This window comes from Dermacentor albipictus, chromosome 1 (genome assembly GCF_038994185.2).
Source record: "Dermacentor albipictus isolate Rhodes 1998 colony chromosome 1, USDA_Dalb.pri_finalv2, whole genome shotgun sequence".
NCBI classification, from domain to species: Eukaryota; Metazoa; Arthropoda; class Arachnida; order Ixodida; family Ixodidae; genus Dermacentor; species Dermacentor albipictus.
The window spans coordinates 425,286,129-425,309,555 of NC_091821.1; the positions used below are offsets into that span (position 1 = coordinate 425,286,129).

At 50.8% G+C, this 23,427-nt stretch overlaps 1 protein-coding gene and 1 long non-coding RNA gene across 2 annotated transcripts in view; both read left to right on the forward strand.

The window, feature by feature from the left end:
* The window catches only part of LOC135896541 (uncharacterized), a 60,965-nt gene that overhangs the window by 7,054 nt on the left and 30,484 nt on the right, over positions 1 to 23,427 (forward strand). The window lies entirely within an intron of this gene.
* LOC135897595 (uncharacterized) lies at positions 17,122 to 23,153 on the forward strand. Its single transcript, XM_070532700.1, has 2 exons — positions 17,122 to 18,321; positions 23,121 to 23,153. The coding sequence occupies exons 1-2, from the start codon at positions 17,122 to 17,124 to the stop codon at positions 23,151 to 23,153; spliced, it is 1,233 nt and encodes a 410-aa protein (XP_070388801.1).

Sequence of the window (23,427 nt, forward strand, 5' to 3'; positions counted from 1 at the left end):
CACGTGGCGGCTTGCGGTGACAGCCGAACGTAATCGACGGAGCATAAGCGGTGTGACGTTGAAGGTGGAACATCAGCAACTTGAGGAAGCTCAGTTTGAAGGACGCCGGTTGGACAGTCAATGAGGATGGCATGCGCCGACAAGAAATCGAGCTCGAGAATGACGTCATTGGGGCATTGCTTCTTGACAGTAAACAAAACAGATATGCCGTGACCGCCGATGGTGATATGAGCTGTGCACATTCGGATGACCGCGGGGCTTCTTCCATCAGCGACGCAAATAATACCAGTAGCGGCGGGTGTAAGTACGTTACTGAGGCGTCGACGAAGTTGATTACTCGTCACGGAGATTTGTGCCCCAGTACCGACGAGTGCGGTAACAGTTAAGCCGTGAATGTCAACGTCTATCAAGTTTCGTCGTGTCGGCAATACGAGGAGAGGATTGGAGGTGAAAGTCGAAGAAGCAGCCTCATCTCTAAGAGCTGCATCTCAGTTTCCCAGTCGTAGGTTGAGCAGCGATGTCGGGCGTAGTCGTAGAGGCGAAGGAGACGAAGGACGACGCGCTTGCGACGAACGGGACTGGTGACCTCGGTGCAACGGGAAGCTGCTGTGCGGCATAGGGGTGGCATCGAAGTAGTATGGCTCAAAATGCTGGAAGTGGCGATAGCTAACATTGTTGTATGGCTGAGTGGGCTGAAAACTGCGGTAGTTGTCGGTGCGGCTGGCAGTGTCATCCCGGGTGAACGGTGACACCCAGTGGTGGTTGCAGTGGCGTGAAACGTGAACGATACGGCGGCAGTTAAAACAAATCGGCCCATCATCTGCCGTCCACCATTCAGCCGGATTCCTGGAGCGAGGATAGAACCGTTGTTCCTGGGGTAGCTATCTGCGGCGAGACGGCGATCTAGGGCAAACGTCAGGTGTCCGAGAATGAGCAATGGGGCGGATGGCAAAACCTAAGTTGCCGAGTTTTTCCCACACAATGGACTGGACCAGAGAAACGGCTGGCACGTCAAAATTGCCATGGCCGCTGTTGGGAAGAGCAGGAGCAATTGCTTCGATTCCCCGACGAACGATTCGTGTAAGTTCCGACACCGACGACGACTGTCGACGAAAGACCCTTCCGTCTTCACATGATGACGTCGGAGTGGTACTCGGTAACCGAGAGGCTGTCCTCGCAATACGCTGTCTTTTGGCTTGCTCACAACTCCGGCATTCTTCAATAATTTCGTCGACAGTCAGGCAATTTCGCCACTGTAATAGGTTGAACGCATGGTCCGCGATTCACTTCAGCACGTGACCAACCTTGTCCGACTCTGTCATGCCACTGTAGACATTACGGCAAAAAGCCAAGACGTCATGAGTGTAGGATATATATGGTTCAGTGGACGTCTTAGCGCGGATGGGTAGCTCTTTCGGTGCGGCTGCCTTTCGACCCATGGGCTTCCCAAACAAGGCCCCAAGTTTTTTATTTGAAAGTGTCTCAACTTCTAATCTCCGCCTTGTGGATCTCGAGCTACACCTTCGCAGTTCCTCTGAGATAAAATAGCGCGTTCGCCAGCATCAGCGCTCGGTCCCAACGATTGATCTCACTGATGCGCTCATAATCGGAATCCAATCTCTGACGTCAACTTCATCCGTACCGCTAAACGTCCTTGGGTCTTTATGGTGTGCAAGGACTATTGCTGAAGTTGTTGTCATGGCTGGTGCAAGCGTCGTACTGGCCGGCGCGGGCGTGGACACTGTCCCGTCTGTCATCTTGATGCCCGCGACTCGACGACCACTGCGGAGCGCCGTTGTACAGCGCTTCTGGTACCCCGCTGCTTCACCAAATTGTCACGGCGATTCACGAGTACACGAGGTAGAGAGAGAGAGAGGGAGAAAACATTTATTGAACATGAGTTTGGGCGACTTCCTCGCAGGGTGGAGCCCTTAGTTCAGGGCCCCATTGGCTCGCGCCACTCCGCGTGCCCGCCGGATCACCCGTCGCTGCTCTTGCGGGTCTGAGCTGGTCAGCGCAGTCTCCCAGGAGGAATTCTTTAAAACTGATGGTAGCGCTAAAAAGGAACGGACACACGAAGAAAAGACGACACGACGACGAAGAAACGCTACTGACAACTGGTTTATTTTTCGCAAGAATTCTATATTTAAAAGAATCGCAACACATGCGCACAACCGAACTACACCAGCCTTCTTTATCGCCATATCAAAAACAATGTCATGCACGCGAAGCGAGATGATAAAACTCCCGAGCAGCAAGAAGTGAACACATGACCAATTGAAGAAAAGCCATACCGTTACGGTTTTTTAAATTTCCCCAGAAGTGTGCGCTCAGCCGAGTACAAATTAATTGAAGCATCGCTGACGCACAGACCCGCCTTTTCTTGTATGTGGAAAGCTTCCAGCAAAACTCTAGCTTTTGCACTTGCACTTCTGCCCAGAACCTTTGCTTCTTTAAACCGTGGCACGCACTCGCAAACTATCACATGCGAAACTAAATTCGCAAGTTTGTCTTGTTTTGTTATGTTTTGAGAGTGTTCCCTTAAGCGGTCATTCCTTGAATAGCGGTAACTCCTAGCGGTAACTCCTTGAATGCCTTCTTCGCAGCAAAATCCCACAAACCCGGTATTCCTTTTAGGACGATTATTAGTGAGAACGGAACCTGGCAGCAATGTGTCAGCCGCTTTCTGCTAGGTAAACTGAAGTCGATAAAAGTGAACGACCCCTTCCTGACTGACAACTGGTCTTAACCAGTGGTCAGTAGCGTTTCTTCGTCGTCGTGTCGTCTTTTCTTCGCGTGTCCGTTCCTTTTTAGCGCTACCATAAGTTTTAAAGAATGCATCACCAACTAGCCCAGCACCAAGTTTTATTGAAGTATATTTCTAGTACAGTGGGCCCATCTTTTTGTGTGTTTTTTTGTGTTTTCACCTTCGGCGTCTCACGTCACGTCACCCTCGTTCATCAACCTTCTTCTGAGCCACATCGTCAATGCCACTTGCCGCGCACGACGACTAGCCTTCTGCCTTCGGAAAGGCTGGATACCGAATGAAGTTGTCGCGCTCTTCGGCCCGATGAAGCCTTCCTGGGCCCATGTTAAAAGACTGTGCAAGATTCTCAGAGCAGAGGTCTGGCGCCAAGTAAGGCTCTTCCAAGACTGGCTACACCTGGCCTGCAATACCCAATACCCAGAGTGGCTCGCTGCACGGATGTATCGTGCCTTCAAATCTCAGGCTGCTCAAATCACAGAGGTAAATTGGTCATTCTTACTTAAGCATCTTCTCAGTAATGTTGCAAGAAATGAGCGTGCACCCAAGAAGGCAGTTGTGGTTGTAGGGGATGTCACGATTCCCGAGAAGGTTCAGCAAGTTTTGCAAAAAGGGCCAAAATACGCTGTTGATGCATTTGTGCCAGTGCACGACCTGCTCGCCACTAATGGAAACATCGCCCAGAAGGTTAAAGGAGAAGACCGTGAGAGGTGCCTTCTTGAGGGAGTAGACAGCATCGCAAAGGTTGTTCCCAACACGGCCAGTCGTACCTCGAGACGTGCGTTAAACGGGATTGTTGCACATTTCAAGGAACACAAGCTCTCTCTTTTAGAAGCGGACAAAGACGGAGGCTTCGTCGTCCTGCACGCGGGCATGTACAAGGAAAAAGCCTTGCAAGCAGTAGAGAAGAACTTTGTGCGAGTAAAGAAAAGCGATGTGCGTGTAAAAACCAGGTTCACGAACTTCTGCAAAGAGTTGAATCTGACAAAATTAGGCAATGATATCTCCATTTGCAGAGGTAACTCCTTGAATGCCTTCTTCACAGCAAAAACCCACAAACCCGGTATTCCTTTTAGGACGATTATTAGTGAGAACGGAACCTGGCAGCAATGTGTCAGCCGCTTTCTGCTAAGTAAACTGAAGTTGATAAAAGTGAACGACCCCTTCCTGACCAAAAAATCCCAAGAAGTTACGAACTTTCTCCGGAATAACCGCCGTGTCGGTTATGCTTTCTCTGTGGATGTTGAGGATTTATTTTATTCAGTCCCTCAACCTGAACTCTTAGTTGCTTTGAAGGAAGCTGTCGAAAATTCAGGCGAACTCTCTTTTCAGTCCACAGCAGGAGTGTCTCTTGATGATTTTTTAAAGCTTTTAGAATTTTACCTGAGTGTCACTTTTATCCTTTTTGACAAGCAGCCTTTTCTGCAGCGCAATGGCATTTGTATAGGGTCCTGTGTTGCACCTATCTTGTGCGACATCTTTTTAGCCCATGTTGATCGCCTTTTGGATCAAGATTTTATTGGAGGCCCGGTTTTAAAAGTTTTTAGGTATGTCGACGATTTTTTGATCTTTTTAAAAGATCGTAATGACATTTCTTTTGAAGAGTCTGTACAACAGGTCTTAATTACCTTTAATGACCATGGTAAAGGCCTGGCTTTTACCCATGAACTTCCGCAAAATAGCGAGATACGTTTTTTAGACCTCAGGCTGAGGATAACTAAGGGACACACCTGTTGGGGGTATTTCCCACGTGCAAAGAAAGAACTTTTGCCCTATAAATCATCCCACTCAAAGACCGTGAAAAGAGCAATTGCATCGCTCTGCATGGAATCGGCGCTTCAAAAGTCGTGCCCGCACGAAATGCCTTTTAGTTTTGACTATCAGGTTCGCAGGCTATTGGCCGCAGGTTTCCCTTGCTCGGTCCTCGTAGCTGTCGCTGATACCCTCCTCAAGAAATTTGGGCCCCGACGAATGAAGGCTGCACCTGAACGCGTGAAGACCAAACCTGAGGTGATGCCTTACATTCATAAGGTTTCACACAACCTCAAAAAGGTGGCCAGCAGGCACAACGTGCCGCTTGTTTTTTGTGCGCCAAACAAGTTGGCGAGGCTGTGCCCCCGCATCTGCGGTGAAGGTCAGCGCGGTTGCAAAAAGCAGCATGAAGATGTCTTCGTCAGCTGTGCCCTAGGAGTGGTATACCTTATTCCCCTGTCCTGCGGCAAGTGCTATATCGGGCAGACGGGGCGTTGCCTGAATGACCGCTTAAGGGAACACTCTCAAAACATAACAAAACAAGACAAACTTGCGAATTTAGTTTCGCATGTGATAGTTTGCGAGTGCGTGCCACGGTTTAAAGAAGCAAAGGTTCTGGGCAGAAGTGCAAGCGCAAAAGCTAGAGTTTTGCTGGAAGCTTTCCACATACAAGAAAAGGCGGGTCTGTGCATCAGCGATGCTTCAATTAATTTGTACTCGGCTGAGCGCACACTTCTGGGGAAATTTAAAAAACCGTAACGGTATGGCTTTTCTTCAATTGGTCATGTGTTCACTTCTTGCTGCTCGGGAGTTTTATCATCTCGCTTCGCGTGCATGACATTGTTTTTGATATGGCGATAAAGAAGGCTGGTGTAGTTCGGTTGTGCGCATGTGTTGCGATTCTTTTAAATATAGAATTCTTGCGAAAAATAAACCAGTTGTCAGTAGCGTTTCTTCGTCGTCGTGTCGTCTTTTCTTCGTGTGTCCGTTCCTTTTTAGCGCTACCATCAGTTTTAAAGAATGCATCACCAACTAGCCCAGCACGAAGTTTTATTGAAGTATATTCCCAGGAGGAAGGGGAAGGTGAAGGAATAGGGGGGTAGCCCGGAGGGTGTGGGCACTCCCAGGTGCAATGATATACTGTGGGCTTTGCTCCACAATAGGGACAGTATGAGGGATATTGTGTGGGGTGGAAGAGGTGAAGTTAAAGAGGCAGGGAAATGAATTAGTTTGAAGCTGTCGCCACGCGACGGCATCTTCTCGATTAAGGGAATTATGTGGTGGAGGGAAGTGTCTCCTGGTGTCTCTGTAATATTGTAGAGTTTCAGTGTAGTTCAGTGGTTCTGTCGGTGCGTCATCTGGGTTGGACAGCTCTTCCAATGGCGCCCGGTTAGCGAGCTCTCGGGCTACCGCATTAGCGCGTTCATTACCATGGAGAGAGGCGTGTCGAGGTGTCCAGACGATACGCACCCTGTGTAACGCTGAGGGGTGTAATGATGTAAGGATGCGGTGTGTCTAGGGTGTCACCTTCCCTTGTGCCAAAGTCCTGCAGGCGGTCTGAGAATCAGTGACCACTGTGATAGGTCCATCCGGCGCCGGCATGGTTGAAGCGTGTACGATGGCTAGGGCAATAGCAGCCTCTTCCGCCATGCCACTGTCCGCAGTGTTGAGCGTGGCCGAAGCTCTCAGAATGTCTGCACTATCTAGTACGACTAGACATAGGGCACGTTTTTGTGGGTAGCCGGCCACGTCAGTGTATAGGACTGGAGTGTCTGATTTGTCATCGCCAAATAGGCGAGCCAGGGCTTGTGCTCTTGCTTTTCGTCGACCTTTATAACGGTCAGGGTGCATATTCCGGGGAATTGGGGCCACGTGAATTTTGTTGCGAATGCTAAGCGGAAGAAGTTTGCGGTTTTCCTGTTGTGGTTTTCTTGGTATTTGGTATCCTAGCCGGGATAGAATGTGGCACCCTTGCATTGTTCGTTGCAGACGTTGCAATTGACTGTTAAAATGACCTTCAACTAGTTCGCGGATGGTGTTTTGCACCCCGAGTCGTAGTAGGAGCTGCGTAGACGCATGTTGGGGTAGTCCCAGCGCTGCCTTTAGTGGCGTACGGATGAGGGTGTCCATCTGGTGCATCTCAGTCTGAGTCAGATTATGATAGGGGAGGTGGTAGGTTAATCGGCTAATTATGAGGGCTTGCACGATTCGGAGTACGTCTTTTTCTTTCAGTCCTTGTCGGCGGTTTGTAATGCGCTTTATCATGTGCGTTATTTGGGTAACTTGTTGGCGGAGCACGTGTAGGGTATGTGTGGCCTTACCGTTGTGTTGTATGTGAAGTCCTAGTACACGTAGTCTGTCTACCCTTGGAATAACGTTGCCATTGAGATGCAATGTGATGGCTGGTGGAATATCGTCCTTGTTCCGTTTTTTGAATACAAGCAGGAGCTCCGACTTCTCAGCTGCGCATGTGAGTCCTCCGGCTGTCGCATACTCTTGAACTATATTTACGGCTTCCTGTAGTGCGTCTTGAATGGCGCCGTCTGAACCTGTGGTCACCCAGATTGTAATATTATCACATGGGAGTGACGGTAAAGAGAGAACACAGTAGCAGTACTGTGAAAGACAGAACTAGCTTTTATTGGGCGAACCTGTGCCCACAAAACAGGCTACACTTAAAGCACAACGATAGCGGCGAACACAGTCGGCGATCGTCGAAAATCTGATCAGCGGGTCAAGCGCGTCGGCTTTTATACAGCAATCATCGAATGTTCCAGATTAAACGTTGGGACCCGCATGCCTTCCAAAATGTTCTACACCATTCGCGTCAAGCGATGAAACCAGACAACACAACGTTCGGCGACAACAGACAGCGGATAGAAGAATCGATAACTTTCCAGAAACCCCGGACACATGCAGGCGCGTCCCGCGCTGTGCGATAACATTTCTTTAGGCGACAATACTTGTCGCCCGATAAAGACAAGTACACGTGTCAATACCCCCCTCTTAAAAAGCATCGACCCGATGCTGCAAACAAACGAAAGTAATAAGTAAGCACTCATAGCAAAGAAAAAAAACAAAATAAGGAAAGTTCGTTAGCGTCCGTAAAATGGTTTAAGACGCACCACGTGGACCACTTCAGGTCGTGCGCGACGTCGCTGTGAATGCGAAATGCCGTCTGGCACGACCTCATAGTCCAGAGCGCCAATACGTCGGATGACCTTGTAGGGTCCGAAATAGCGTCGGAGTAGTTTCTCACTGAGTCCTCGTCGGCGTATCGGTGTCCAAACCCAAACACGGTCTCCGGGCTGGTACTCAACAAAGCGTCGTCGGAGGTTGTAGTGTCGGCTGTCGGTCCTCTGTTGGTTCTTGATCCGTAGGCGGGCGAGCTGTCGGGCTTCTTTGGCGCGCTGGAGATAGCTAGCGACGTCAACATTCTCTTCGTCAGTGACGTGGGGCAGCATGGCGTCGAGCGTCGTCGTCGGGTTCCTGCCGTAAACCAGCTTAAACGGCGTGATCTGTGTTGTTTCTTGCACCGCCGTGTTGTAAGCGAATGTTACGTACGGCAGGACGGCATCCCAGGTCTTGTGTTCGACGTCGACGTACATCGCTAGCATGTCGGCGAGGGTCTTATTCAGCCGCTCCGTAAGACCATTCGTCTGCGGGTGGTAGGCCGTGGTCCTCCTGTGCCTTGTCTGACTGTATTTCAGAATGGCTTGGGTGAGCTCTGCTGTAAAGGCCGTTCCTCTGTCGGTGATGAGGACTTCTGGGGCGCCGTGTCGAAGCAGGTTGTTTTCGACAAAGAATTTTGCCACTTCGGCTGCGCTACCTTTCGGCAGTGCTTTAGTTTCAGCGAAGCGGGTAAGGTAGTCTGTCGCCACTACGATCCACTTATTTCCGGTTGTTGACGTCGGAAAGGGTCCCAGCAAGTCCATCCCGATCTGCTGAAATGGTCGGCAAGGAGGCTCGATTGGCTGTAGTAATCCGGCTGGCCTTGTTGGCGGTGTCTTGCGTCGCTGACAGTCTCGGCATGTTCTGACATAACGGGCGACGTCGGCGGTCAGGCACGGCCAATAATACTTTTCTTGTATCCTCGATAGTGTCCGGGAAAAACCGAGGTGTCCAGCGGTCGGATCGTCATGTAGGGCGTGCAATACTTCTGGACGAAGTCCTGACGGGACAACAAGAAGGTAGTTGGCGCGGACTGGTGAAAAGTTCTTCTTCACGAGGAGATTGTTTTGAAGCGTGAAGGAAGATAATCCGCGCTTAAATGCCCTGGGGACAACGTCGGTGTGCCCTTCCAAATATTCCACCAGGCCTTTTAGCTCCGGGTCTGCCCGTTGCTGTTCAGCGAAGTCTTCCGCGCTTATCATGCCAAGGAAGGCGTCGTCATCTTCGTCATCTTGCGGCGGCAGGTCAATGGGGGCGCGTGATAGGCAATCGGCATCGGAGTGTTTTCGTCCGGACTTGTAGGTTACAGTGATGTCGTATTCTTGTAGTCTGAGGCTCCACCGCGCCAGTCGTCCTGAAGGATCCTTTATACTCGCTAGCCAACACAACGCGTGATGGTCACTGACGACTTTGAATGGCCTGCCATAAAGATAAGGGCGAAATTTAGCTGTAGCCCAAACGATGGCGAGGCATTCCTTTTCGGTCGTAGAATAGTTGCCTTCCGCTTTTGACAGCGACCGGCTAGCGTAAGCTATCACCTGTTCGACCCCGTTTCTCCTCTGGACTAGAACGGCACCGAGGCCTAGGCTACTGGCGTCAGTATGGATTTCTGTATCGGCGTAATCGTCGAAGTGCGCAAGTACAGGCGGCGACTGCATGCGTCGTTTGAGTTCTTCAAATGCGTCGGCCTGGGGCGTTTCCCACTTGAACTCAACATCACATTTAGTTAGACGTGTCAACGGCTCGGCGATGCGTGAAAAGTCCTTGACAAAGCGCCTGTAGTAGGCACACATGCCAAGGAATCTACGCACTGCCTTCTTGTCGGTGGGCTGCGGAAACTTTGCGATGGCAGCTGTTTTCTGGGGGTCGGGGCGTTCTCCGGATTTACTGATGACGTGGCCTAGGAACAGAAGCTCGTCGTAAGCGAAGCGGCATTTTTCTGGCTTCAGAGTGAGCCCTGATGACTTGATGGCCTCTAATACTGTCGTAAGCCGCCTAAGGTGATCGTCGAAATTTTCGGCGAAGATGACGACGTCATCCAAGTAAACAAGGCAGGTCTGCCACTTCAATCCTGCTAACACCGTGTCCATGACGCGCTGGAAAGTTGCAGGTGCCGAGCAGAGTCCGAATGGCATGACCTTGAACTCGTAGAGGCCGTCTGGCGTGATGAAGGCGGTCTTTTCGCGATCTCTCTCGTCGACTTCTATTTGCCAGTAGCCAGACTTGAGATCCATCGACGAGAAGTACTTAGCGTTGCAGAGCCGATCCAATGCGTCGTCTATCCGTGGAAGGGGGTATACGTCCTTCTTCGTGATCTTGTTCAGACGACGATAATCGACGCAGAAACGTAGGGTTCCGTCCTTTTTCTTCACCAGGACAACAGGGGATGCCCACGGGCTTTTCGACGGCTGGATGATGTCGTCGCGCAGCATTTCGTCGACTTGTTCTCTTATAGCTTCGCGTTCTCGCAGCGAAACTCGGCAAGGGCTTTGGCGGAGTGGTCGAGCGTACTCCTCCGTGATTATGCGATGCTTGGCGACTGGTGTTTGTCGAATCCTCGATGTCGTCGAAAAGCAGCCTTTGTATCGTCGGAGCAGACTTCTGAGCTGCTGTTGCTTAATCACTGGGAGACTTGGATTAATGTCGTAGTCTGGTTCGGGAACCATGGTCGTCGGAGTAGATGCGGCGGAATCCGAGAGGACAAACGCATTAGCGGTTTCCACAATTTCCTCGATGTACGCGATCGTCGTGCCCTTGCTGATGTGCTTGAACTCCTGGCTGAAGTTTGTCAGCAACACTTCAGTTTTCCCTCCATGCAGTCGAGCGATCCCTCTTGCGACGCAAATTTCACGGTCTAGCAGTAGACGTTGGTCGCCTTCGATGACACCTTCTACGTCAGCGGGTATTTCGGTGCCGACCGAAATAACAATGCTGGAGCGGGGCGGGATGCTCACTTGGTCTTCGAGCACACTCAAGGCGTGGTGACTACGAGGGCTCTCCGGCGGTATCGCTTTATCTTCCGACAGCGTTATTGACTTCGACTTCAGGTCGATGACTGCGCCGTGTTGGTTCAGGAAGTCCATACCGAGAATGACGTCTCGTGAACACTGTTGGAGGATAACGAAGGTGGCAGGGTAAGTCCGGTCATGAACGGTAATTCTTGCCGTGCAGACTCCAGACGGCGTGATGAGGTGTCCTCCAGCGGTTCGAATTTGAGGGCCTTCCCACGTAGTCTTAACTTTCTTCAACTGGGCGGCGATGTGTCCACTCATGACGGAGTAATCAGCCCCTGTGTCGACTAAGGCAGTGACTGCGTGGCCGTCGAGAAGCATGTCGAGGTCGGTGGTTCTTTGTCTGGCGTTGCAGTTAGGTCGTGGCGTCGGATCACGGCTGCGTCGTGTTGAACTGAAGTTGGAACGTCGCGTCGTCAAGTCGTCGTTCGTCGGTGTAGTCTTGCCTTCCTGACTTCGTCGCGGCGGCGGCGTGTCGTTGTTATGTCGTCGAGATCGTTTCGTCGTCGTCTTCGTCGGCGGCGGAGGATCTTCGTCAGTTCGACGAACAGCAACCGCACCTCCATCGGTTGCTGCTTTTAGTTTTCCGGATATGGGCTCGCTGACCGGCCCCGGGCTGGGCCAGTGTATGGTCGGCGCTGCGGCGACAGGTAGCGTCCTGGTGACGGCGAACGGGATGGCCGTCGAGGGCTCCACTGAGTAGCGGCGAGGTAATCGGCGATGTCACGCGGGCGCTCTCCAAGCTGTGGACGCGGCGCGTTGACGGCGAAACCTCGCAGTCCCATCTCCCGGTACGGACATCGTCGGTAGACGTGACCCGCTTCTCCGCAGTGGTAGCAGAGCGGGCGGTGGTCAGGAGCACGCCAAATGTCCGTCTTCCTCGCGTAGGTGCGCTGGGCGACGGGTGGTCGTGCTGGCGGCGGCGGCGGCGGACGACGAAATTGCGGCGTTACAGGGCCCTGGCGCGGTCGCTGAGGAGGGCCTTGACGGCGTACGACGGCGGCGTAGGTCATCGCTTCGGGTTGGGGGTGCGGTAATTGAGGTTGCACCTCCGAGACTCCAAGCGACCGCTGAACCTCATCTTTGACGATGTCAGCGATCGAGGCCACTTGAGGCTGCGACGACGGGAAGATCTTCTGAAGCTCCTCTCGTACGACTGCCCTGATAGCCTCGCGCAGGTCTTCGGAGGCCAGTGATTGAACTCCGGCATAGTTTGTAGCGTTGGTGCGGCGGTCGAATTGCCGGTTTCGCATCTCGAGTGTCTTCTCGATGCTTATAGTGGCCTCGCGAAGAAACTCGTCGACAGTCTTCGGCGGGTTTCGTACCATACCGGCGAAAAGTTCCTCCTTAACACCACGCATTAGTAGCCGGACTTTCTTTTCCTCGGACATTTCCGGGTCGGCGTGGCGGAATAGGCGGCTCATTTCTTCTGTAAAAATCGCCGTGGTCTCGTTGGGCAGCTGCACTCGGGTTTCCAGTAGTGCTTGGGCTCGTTCTCGGCGAACGACGCTTGTGAATGTCTTCAGGAAGGCGCTTCGGAAAAGGTCCCAGGTCGTTAACGTGGCTTCTCTGTTCTCGAACCACGTCCTGGCAGCGTCTTCCAATGCGAAGAAGACATGTCGCAGTTTGTCGTCGCTGTTCCAGCTGTTAAATGCAACGACCCTCTCGTACGTCTCGAGCCAGGTTTCCGGGTCCTCGAATGTTGAACCGCGGAACGTGGGGGGCTCCCTGGGCTGCTGCAGCACGACGGGGGATGCTGGGGCTGCCATTGGGGAGGACTTGGTGGCAATCTTCCTGCTCGTCTCAGGTAGGAGTCCGTGCTCTGGGGGCAGTCCTTGCAGCCGGCGGCTAGCTCGCTGGTCTTGGTTGGCTGGTGGCTGGTCTTGGTCGACGTTGGTTTTGTCCTCGGGCTCCGGACTTGGATCGCGGCTTTGCGGGGGCGTTCGGTACATGAACGCACAAGCACCTCCACCAGATGTCACGTGGTAGTGACGGTAAAGAGAGAACACAGTAGCAGTACTGTGAAAGACAGAACTAGCTTTTATTGGGCGAACTTGTGCCCACAAAACAGGCTACACTTAAAGCACAACGATAGCGGCGAACACAGTCGGCGATCGTCGAAAATCTGATCAGCGGGTCAAGCGCGTCGGCTTTTATACAGCAATCATCGAATGTTCCAGATTAAACGTTGGGACCCGCATGCCTTCCAAAATGTTCTACACCATTCGCGTCAAGCGATGAAACCAGACAACACAACGTTCGGCGACAACAGACAGCGGATAGAAGAATCGATAACTTTCCAGAAACCCCGGACACATGCAGGCGCGTCCCGCGCTGTGCGATAACATTTCTTTAGGCGACAATACTTGTCGCCCGATAAAGACAAGTACACGTGTCAATATCATCGGAAACAGGGCGTGCTGCACGTTCGGAAGTTTGTCGAGGAGCGGTGGTAGCTTTGCCATCGCCACGTTGAACAGGGTAGGTGAAAGAACCGAACCCTGGGGAGTCCCTCTGCCGGAAAGTTTTATGATATTCGACCGAATATCACCTAGGCCGATGGTGGCTGTTCGGTCACATAAAAAGGCTCGGACATAATCATAAATGCGCTTTCCGCATCGGGAGAATGCAAGGTTGTTTAGAATGAGGTCATGTGAGACGTTATTGAAGGCTCCTTTGAGGTCCAACGCCAGAATGGCTCTTGTTTGAGCTTTACTTGGACCATACACAACATCCTGCTTAAGTTGTAGGAGTATGTCCTGCGTAGACAGACCTGGTCGATAGCCGAATAAGGTATTGGGAAAGAATTGGTTCGCTTCGAGGTGAGGCTGGAGGCGATTTAGAACTACGTGCTCGAAGAGTTTGCCAATACACGAAGTCAAGGAAATGGGTCTGAGATTTTGGAGGGACAGCGGTTTCCGGGGTTTCGGAATTAAGGTGATATCGCCATTCCTGTGGAAGCGTTCCGTTTTGCCAATTGTCGTTGTAGTATGCAGTGAGTTGTCGTATGGCCTGGTCGTCGAGGTTGGGTAGCAGTGCATAGTGAATGCCGTCTGCTCATGGCGCCGTGTTTCGTCTTATGCCGTGTAGGGCTGCTCTCACTTCTGTCTCTGTAATATCGCCGTCCAATTGGGTTTCTTCCTCGTGTGGATAGTCTTTGTACTCCGGTCGGTGGCCTGTAGCAATGTATGGATCCGCCCTATAAAACTCTGCCGTCCTTACGCCGAGATGAAAAAAAAAAAACATTCAATCAGGAAACTTAACGGGCTCTAGGTAAACACCAAGTGTGCTGTGAATGAGTTGTCAGGTGGCATAGCGTTCAAATCTGACATGCTCTGACATATTCATTAGAACAGTTCGATTTGTCCATCGAAGGCATACCTTGTTTTTCATGTCGGAAATGCTTCGTCAAATGTCACGTATATCCTACATTTCATGCTGAGTACGGATAATACATGACACGCCTCTGTTTTTATTATTGTACGCTTTAAACCAAGGGCTACAAAACGCGCCGCCTCCTAAAAAAGACCTCAATTGTTTTTGGGAAAGTTGAAATTTGCTGCGGCGTCGAACAGCCAGCGAAGGTAGTCTTTCGTGCACAAGCTTTCGTCGGGAACATGCGGGCGGCCATTTCTTGCCTCTTGGTTGTTGGTGCCGTGCTGTGGCTAGATGCCCCACTTGCTGTAGGCGAAGCCAAGCACAGTCTACAGCACGACGTTACAGATGCTTTCAAGGTGCGTATGCTGAGGTGACGGTGCGGTAAGTTCTTGAGGTGAAGTCATGGATTAAAGAAACGGCGTTAGAAATTGTGGTTGAAGAACGCATACTCTAGAGTCTGATCCTGTCTGATTAGACCTTCAACGTTATTTTCCATTTTTTCGTACTATTGTCTAAACTACGCTATCTTAAAAGCGCGTAATCATTCTTTCGCAAGTAGATTGCGCTATCGTTGCCCCTCAAGCCATTGTTTGGCTTCTTCCGGCCCTCTTTCGATACTGATGTATGTAATTTTAATATAATTATTATTATAGTTACTACTACTACTACTACTACTACTACTACTACTACTACTACTACTACTACTACTACTACTACTGTAATACGTTAGTGTCAAATGGGTGACAATATAGCTATGGCCAAAACTTGACAAGAGCTCAAATATTGGCCAAGCTTTTCTTTTTTTGTTAGAGAGTATTTGGCTTCTGATTTATTGAAAGTGCGGCTCGCAAACGCGACGACATACTCGTCGCAGTCGTCTTGCCATTGTGCAAGGACTGCGCCAAGTCCGATGCCACCGCAGCGTCCGTGTGTAAGTATCGCTGTAGGCGCTGTGTAATCGTGGTGTGGAAGAATCGGTAGCGAAGTAAGTAGGAAACGTAGTTGCTTGAAGGCTTCGTTACACGCACGTGACCACGCGGAGGTGCCGTTGATAGCGGTAGAAAAATTGGTCAGTGGTGCGATAATAGTTCCAAAATTGCGCACAAAACCTCGAAAATAAGAGGAGAGCCCTATAAAGCGGCGAAACGCCTTAAGAGTAGTGGGCATAAAATCTGCGACCGCGTGAAGCTTCGCGGGGTCAGGAAGCATACCTTGCTTCGATACAACGTGTCCCAATTTTCTTAACTTGCGGACAGCTAAATGGCACTGTTTTATGTTGAGTTGGAAGGTGGCAGAGGTGAGGCAGGGCAGTATCTCACACAAGCGAACGAGGTACGTATGAAAATCTGGCGAAAGCACGATGATGTCATCAAGTTCGCACAGACATGTTTTCGACTTGTAGTTGCGAATGATGGTGTTCCTCATGCGCTCGAAAGTAGCGGGTGCGTTGCAGAGCCTGAATGGCATTAGGGTGAATTCGTAGAAGCCATCGGGCATGAAGAAAACTCTTCTCACAGTCATCTTCTGCCATCGGCACTTGCTAATAACCGGAGCGAATATCCAAAGATGAGAAGTACTCCACGCCTTGAAAGGAGTTGAAAGTCTCATCTGTCCGAGGCAGTGGACAGACACATTTACGAGTGATCTTACTGAGTGGATGGTAATCCACATTTTATTTTATTTATTTATACATACTGCAGCCCCTTTATGGGGCTATTGCAGGAGTGGGTTAGACAAAAATAAGTCATACAAAAAAAAACAAGTAAACAATAACATATTAAAAATTCACAAGAATAAGGCAGATGACACAAGTGAAACTCAGAATAATAGCAACACTAAGAGTCAGTACAAAAACGAGAATGAGTCAATACACTGTAACAACAAGAAAAATACATAAAATCAGGTCTGGTTAACTTTAAACAAGAAATCTTGAATGGCAGTGATCTAATTGTTCCGAAAATTAAGTTCCAGAATTCAATAGTACGTGGGAAAAAGCTCTATTTAAATTTATTGGATCGAGCAAAGTAAGGCTTAATATTAAGGTTATGGTGACTCCTACGTGACCGTGGAATGTCTGAAGGAATACATATGGGATGTGAGACACGATAAGAAAAATTGACGATGCCATGCAGAAGCTGCAATGACTGAATGTGACGGTGTATGGCTAAAGGGGTTAGGTTCAAAGAAGATAAGGCACGAGAGGGTGAAAAACAGTGATCATAGCGACGATATATGAACCGAATAGATTTTCGTTGTATGCTCGCAATGGAGTTAGTGTCGCACTGCTTATGGGGGTTCCAGACAGGAGAAGCATAATCAAGGATTGGGCGAATTAAAGTTTTATACATTAGTAACTTAGTTTCCTTTGGAGAATTGTTAAAATTGCGCCTCAAATACCCGAGCTTCCGGAGTGCTTTAGTGCAAATGAAATTAATGTGTTTTGACCTGGACATGTTAGTGGTAACTATGACGCCAAGATACGCCAAGATACGGAGTGCACGCGCCTCGTATGGGCTCCGTATATTTCAAACTCTTGTGGCCAAACAATCACCGCTGGACCCAAACTAACGTCGGAACCAGCTTCCGGAAGTGGTCCGCTACCGATCAAGACCAGTCCCGACGCCAGGGACCCAGGACAAGGGTTTCTACGACCACAAGATTGCTACCACTGTTTCTTCTCTTCGGCCAAATTTACTGTTGCTTCTTTATTCTAATTGACAATTTGACACGAGTAAGCACTTGTTTGTACAAAGTATGTATCACTTTTCAAATGTTTCGTTTGTTATCATGTTGAATTTTTTGTTACAAGATGTACCCCACCCCTTATGTAACACCCCTGATAAAGGGGCCTTTAAGGAAATAAACTGACCTGACCTGACCTGACCTAACCCTAACAAGACCTTCAGCTGCTCCGTCTGGCCGAGAGACAGGTGCGCCGCAGCTACGAAGGTGCGCGGCGTCGCTGTCGCAGTCCTGGCTCCCGAGGACTTCGCCCAACGACTCGCACCCTCGTGAGATCAAGTAAGTGCAGCCCCTCCCCTCGTCATGGAGGTAGTAGAGGTTGAAGGCACGAAAATAGCGCCCGAAGACGTTTCCGTTGAAGCAGGGTGGCTTGTCAGCCACCGTAAGCATCGACAGACTACGCAGGCATCATCCCTACTCATACACGGATCCCTCCATGCAACAGCAAGCGCACGCACCGAGAGTACCGAGCAGCCCGCACTACGCCGACGCGCACCACGGCAACCACGACTTCCGAAGAATGATATCAAGATCGTCATACGCCCAAGAGACGGTTTAAACGTGTCCAAACTAGGAGACGCCCAGATACGCGACTCAATACTACAGATCACGGGCATTACAACCAAAGAAGCAGAGGACGACATTTACCGCTCATGCACGGATAATAATGTCATTGTAGTTAGCACGCCAATGATGTCTAACGCCGAAAAATACTGTCGCATCCGCAGTCTCCCCATCGGAGCAGTCCGCTATGCTGCCACAGCATACGTCACACCGCCGGAGGACACAGCCAAAGGAGTCATACATAACATCCCTTCATATGACACGGACGAAGACATTACCAACAGTCTCATTTACAAGAAGAACCCTACGATTCTGCAGGCCCGACGCATGGGCAAGACTAATTCAGTGCTCATCGTATTCGACGGAAAGCAAGTACCGTACCATGTCTACTACCGCGGAGCAGAATACAAATGCTATCTACATAAGAAGCGCATCGAGGTCTGCGACATCTGCGGGACCGTCGGCCACAGGGCCGATGTATGCCCCACTCCAACCCAGAAGAAATGCAAGAGCTGTGACACAGTAAATCCACCGGATGATCACCCCTGTCACCCTTGCTGCGCGCTCTGCGGCAAAGACCACCCGACTGGTGATAAGTCCTGCCATCGCCGCTTCCAGACACCACACCTCCTACTCCAACGACGATGGGAACGCCTACGACTGGGACAACAAGGAGCTGACCAGGAGATGGGGCCATCGACTTCTGCAAATGGAGACTCAGCTCTGCCAACACCGAAGTCAACACTACAACCGCAGGCTCCCGAACGCAGCACTTCACGAGGACGCAGTCAGTCTCGTGGACGCAGCCGCTCCCGAGGTCGCAGTCAGTCACAAGGACGCAGTCACTCTCGGAGCGGACCGGATTCAACACCGCCGCAGCAGCAAGGAAACACAAGCCTTAAAACGACCACAGTCAAAGTGCAAGACGCACCCCCCAAGGTAAGCTGGGCCAGCATTGTCTCCCACACAGGTCACACCACACAACCTATAGCAACCCCAGTGAATACAGTTAGTGACGCTACCATGCACAGCTTCATGCAGGAGCTCCGATCCTTACGTGCTGAGATACAAGAACTCAAGACAGAAAACGCTAATCTCAAATCACAACTTGCAGACACACAACCCAAACATTTACCATCAAATGCAGACATCCTTCCTGTCCCTGCAATAGATTGCCCGCAAACCACCCAACAACCAACCTCGCACAAACGCAAAGCTCTCGAACCAATCTCAAAAGTAGCAACACCAGCATACACTTCAGAAGGAAATGTCAACTGTGAGGCCCTCACTGAGCTGCAACAGCGGATAGAACGCAACCTCAACGAAGCATTAGATTGTAAGCTTGCCACATTGCTCGACGCCTCCATTGCAAAAGCTCTCGAACGCGCAATGGACAACCTCCTTACGGCGAAACTAGAAACGCTACTACTGCCCAGAATTGAGCAAGCCTTTGCGGCAAGAGAACAACAGCGACAGGAAAACATGGACGACACGCGCAAAGTGCTTCAAGACATGGTCGCAACTTTGGCTCAAAATCACAATACCCGTTTGACAGAATTGGAAAACACCCTACTCCGTCCCAGAGCAGGTCCCCTAAAGAAGCCGTACTCGCGTCCCGACAAAGATGGCTGCGAGTAATCCAGAACGTGTTACCTACTGCATTTGGCAGTGGAACTGCCGGGGCTTCCGGCGAAAGCGAGCACACTTAGAGCAATACATTACCTCTCTCGCACCACATACTTCCCCCGATGTTATCGCATTGCAGGAGACCGGAGAAGCGGCTAAGCTGTCGGGATACGCGGCATACACCGCAGTTTGCAATGATAACCGCAGGCCCCAAGTAACCACACTAGTTAAGCGAAACATTCCGGTTATACAGCATCACACAGACATTGATACAGCAGCCCACATTTTTCTGGAGATCATCCCGTCTGCAAGGCGCAAGCAACAGAGCCTCTTCATCCTCAATGTGTACAGCAGCCCCAGAGAACAACATAGGTTTCTACGACTTTTCACCAAAGCAGATCAAGTAGCTAGGGGAGCCCCCCTGCTCATCGTAGGGGACCTTAATGCCCCTGCGGTGGCATGGGGATACTCAATGGACCGCCGAAAGGGAAGACAACTATGGCTTGACGGACAGAATCTAGGTCTTACTCTTGTCACGGATCCAACTTCTCCCACTCGTATGGGAAACAGCGTTAGCAGAGATACTACTCCGGACTTGACATTCGCAAAACGAATTCCACAAGCAGACTGGATCAACACACAAGACAACTTGGGCAGCGACCACTATTTAATCCAAACAACAGTTCGAGTGGGCCCGCGAAAGCCTAAGGGTCGTCAACTCCACATAACGAACTGGGACGCTTTCCGGCAGGCCAGAGCCCTCACCTCTTTCTCGGGCACCCAACCCCCTTTCGAAGATTGGGTCGCATCCTTGCTGCAAGACGCGAGCAAAGCCACTAAATTGGTGCCTGAGGAAGCCAATCTGCAGGAGGCAGATAGCAAGTTACTGCATATGTGGGAAGCCCTCGCCAGTCTGCAACGCAGATACAAACGCAACAAGCTCAACCGAACGCTCAGGAAGCGTATTAGTACTCTCACCCTTCAAATCGAAGACTACGCACAACAACTTACTCGTCAAAATTGGCACAGCACATGCGACAGCATGGAGCGGCAACCAAACCTGCCCAAAACGTGGAATATCCTCCGTTGCCTCCTCGATCCGGCTAACAGCAAGAACACACAACAGCACAACTTGCAAAAAATTATTCACACCCATTCGGGCACGGACGCACAAGTTCTTCAAGAATTGATAGACCGATACATAGGACCTCAACCTACTACACCCGCTCCAGCATACACAGGCACCGATAACGACCACCTGGATGTGCCCATAGAAGCAGCAGAAGTACGTGAAGCCATCCTCGCACTCCGCCCTAACTCAGCCCCGGGACCTGATGGCATTACTAATAAAATGCTTCGCAACCTAGATGAGGATTCTATACTAGCCCTCACAGCTTACTTTAACGCATACTGGGAAACTGGAAACCTCCCCTCACAATGGAAAGAAGCCAAAATTATTATGATTCCCAAACCCGGGAAGCGCCTCCTACTCGAAAACCTCCGCCCTATCTCCCTGACTTCATGTGTCGGAAAAGTCCTCGAGCACGTCATCCTCACACGCTTACACAGACATATGAACAACAACGACCTCTTCCCCAATACCATGATTGGCTTCCGCCCGAAACTTTCTGCTCAAGATATCATGATTCAGCTCAAGCACCAAATTATCGATGGCGACAAAACCTCCAGGCTGGACACCAGAGCCATCTTGGGGCTAGACCTAACCAAGGCCTTCGATAACGTCACGCATGAGGCCATACTGAACCAACTGGCACAACTCCAGGTTGGAAATCGAACCTATAACTACGTAAAGAATTTTCTTACAGGTCGCACAGCCACCATTACCATCGGAGGGTTGCAGTCGCCAATTATTCACTTAGGCAGTAAAGGCACGCCGCAAGGATCGGTTCTATCCCCTTTTCTGTTTAACGTGGCCTTGCTCGGACTACCGCCTGCATTAGCTAGCATCCCCAACCTCAAGCATAGCCTATACGCAGACGATATCACTCTGTGGGTCACCGGGGGCAGCGACGGAGACATCCAAGACACGCTGCAGCAAGCCATCAACGAGGTCGTTGCATACGTAGAACCGCGCGGCCTGGCGTGTTCCCCACAGAAATCGGAGCTCCTTCTGTACAAGCCTAATTGGGGAGGTCGATGTCCAGACCCTCACCCACCCGAGATGGAACTCCGCGTGCACCAGCAACGCATACCTACAGTACCTAGCATTCGTATCCTGGGCTTACGCATCCAACAAAACGGCAGAAACACGGAGATACTCAAGCAATTAGATAATCATGTACACCAAACCACTCGCCTCATTGCACGCATCGGAAATCGACATCACGGCATGAAGGAAAGCAACCTTATACGCCTGGTAACCGCCTACGCCTTGAGCAGGATCACCTATGTCGCCCCGTACCTTAGCCTCAATGCAACTGAGAAGTCCAAACTCAATACCATGATCAAGAGGGCCTATAAACAAGCCCTACATCTTCCCATCACCACCTCTAACGAGAAACTGGACGCCCTAGGCGTTCATAACACCATAGACGAGCTTATTGAAGCGCACCGTATTAGCCAATACGAACGACTTGCCTATTCCACCACGGGCAGGCACATTCTAGGCACCCTAGGCATAACCTACACCACCCAATTCGGACCAAAAGTACCCATCCCTCCAAACATTCGTGATCAGCTAGTTATCCCGCCCACACCTCGCAATATGCACCCTGAACACAATCCGGAGCGACGTGCAGAAAGAGCTAAACAACTACAAAAGCGCTACGACCAAGCCGCTGACGTAACCTACGTGGACGCAGCAGACTACCCCAACCAAAACGCCATGGCGGTCGTCGCAGTCGCGGGTTCGCAGTACCACCTCTCCGCGGCCGCATCAATATTCGCCACGCAACCCGAAGTAGGAGAAGAAACGGCCATCGCTTTGGCCTACGCGGCTACCAATGCACACTGCATCATCAGCGACTCAAAAACGGCCATTCGTAACTACGCAAGAGGACTAATAGCACCCCAAGCGCAGAAGATTCTCTCTGGGACTCCTCCCTCAAGGCAACGCCGCGTGCAGATCATCTGGGCCCCTGGTCACTCGGGTCTGGCTGGAAACGAAGCCGCACACGATGCCGCCCGAGCTCTCGCACACCAGGCGCATCATCCTTCTCCTGCGTCTTCCGATCCCGACCAGCCCTCTGTTCTGCATCGCGGTCACGCGCGGGACCGAATGGTCACGTTCGGAGAAATTCTACTGCACTACCGCAGAGAGCGGTTACGCTACCCCCCATCACACAAAACTCTGACTAAGTCTCAATCCACCACTTGGCGACTCCTTCAGACACGAACTTTTCCGAACCCCGTGCTTTACAACCGCATGTACCCCGATGCATACTCACCACTCTGCAAAGCGTGCAAAGCCCGCGCCGACCTCAATCATATTATTTGGCAATGCCCCAAAGCTTCACCCACCAACACCTCCCGCACTAACACACGCATCATTAGTACGGCCGAGCAGTGGGAGACATTGCTGCTCAGCTTGGACCCAGAGGAGCAGCTCTGGGCCGTTCGGATGGCCGAAGACGCCGCCAGAAAGCAAGAACTGGCCGCCGTCTGAGGAAGGGGGGGAATGGGGGTTAGTCTCCAGACCCCCGCCACCCCTTAACCCCATCAAGGACACAATAAAGTTTTATCTCTCTCTCTCTTGTATGCTGAGTCCCTCTGCAAGGATAAGTCGTTGAAAGTGTAATTGGTCAATGAAGGAGAGGCACTATTAGAAAATGACATCATCACAGTTTTAGTAAAATTTATTTTCATTTGCCAAGTGTTGCACCAGGTACAGAAGCTGACAAATGAGGAATTTAGTGCAAGATGAACTTCTGTTGTGTTAATCACGCGATACAAAACACAGTCGTCCGCATAAAGGCGTGTGTGTGAACTGACGTTTCGAGGTAAGTCATTATTGTATAGTAGAGATAGTAAAGGACCAAGAACCGACCCTTGGGGTACACCAGATGACACATCAACAGAAGAAGAATTAGTTGAATTATAACATACGAATACAATAGGAGCGTTCTGACCGCCCTTGCGGACTTATACAACAGGAGACGCTCAAGGACCGTGGGAAGGGCGAATGACGACACGGTGCAGCATATCGTCGACTTGCTCATTAATTATCTGTCGCTCGGTTGCCGAGAGGCGGTATGGTCATTGGCCTAATGGAGGATGGGAATTAGGGTGGACGCTGTGGGTGACGGTCGCCGTGCGCACCAGGGACGGTTGGTCGCAATCAAATGGCGAATGAAAATTCTCAAGAAGCGCGATGACTTGCTGGCGATAAGAAGGTGGCAGGTCGGTGTCTAAGAGAGATTCAAGAAAGTATGACGACGACGACAACATGATGATGATGAT

Coding starts and splice junctions, on each gene's coding strand:
- LOC135897595 (XM_070532700.1), top strand. CDS start 17,122: ATGGAGGTAGTAGAGGTTGAAGGCACGAAAATAGCGCCCGAAGACGTT. Junction 18,322..23,120: donor TGCAAGACGCACCCCCCAAG/GTAAGCTGGGCC, acceptor CTTATACAACAG/GAGACGCTCAAGGACCGTGG.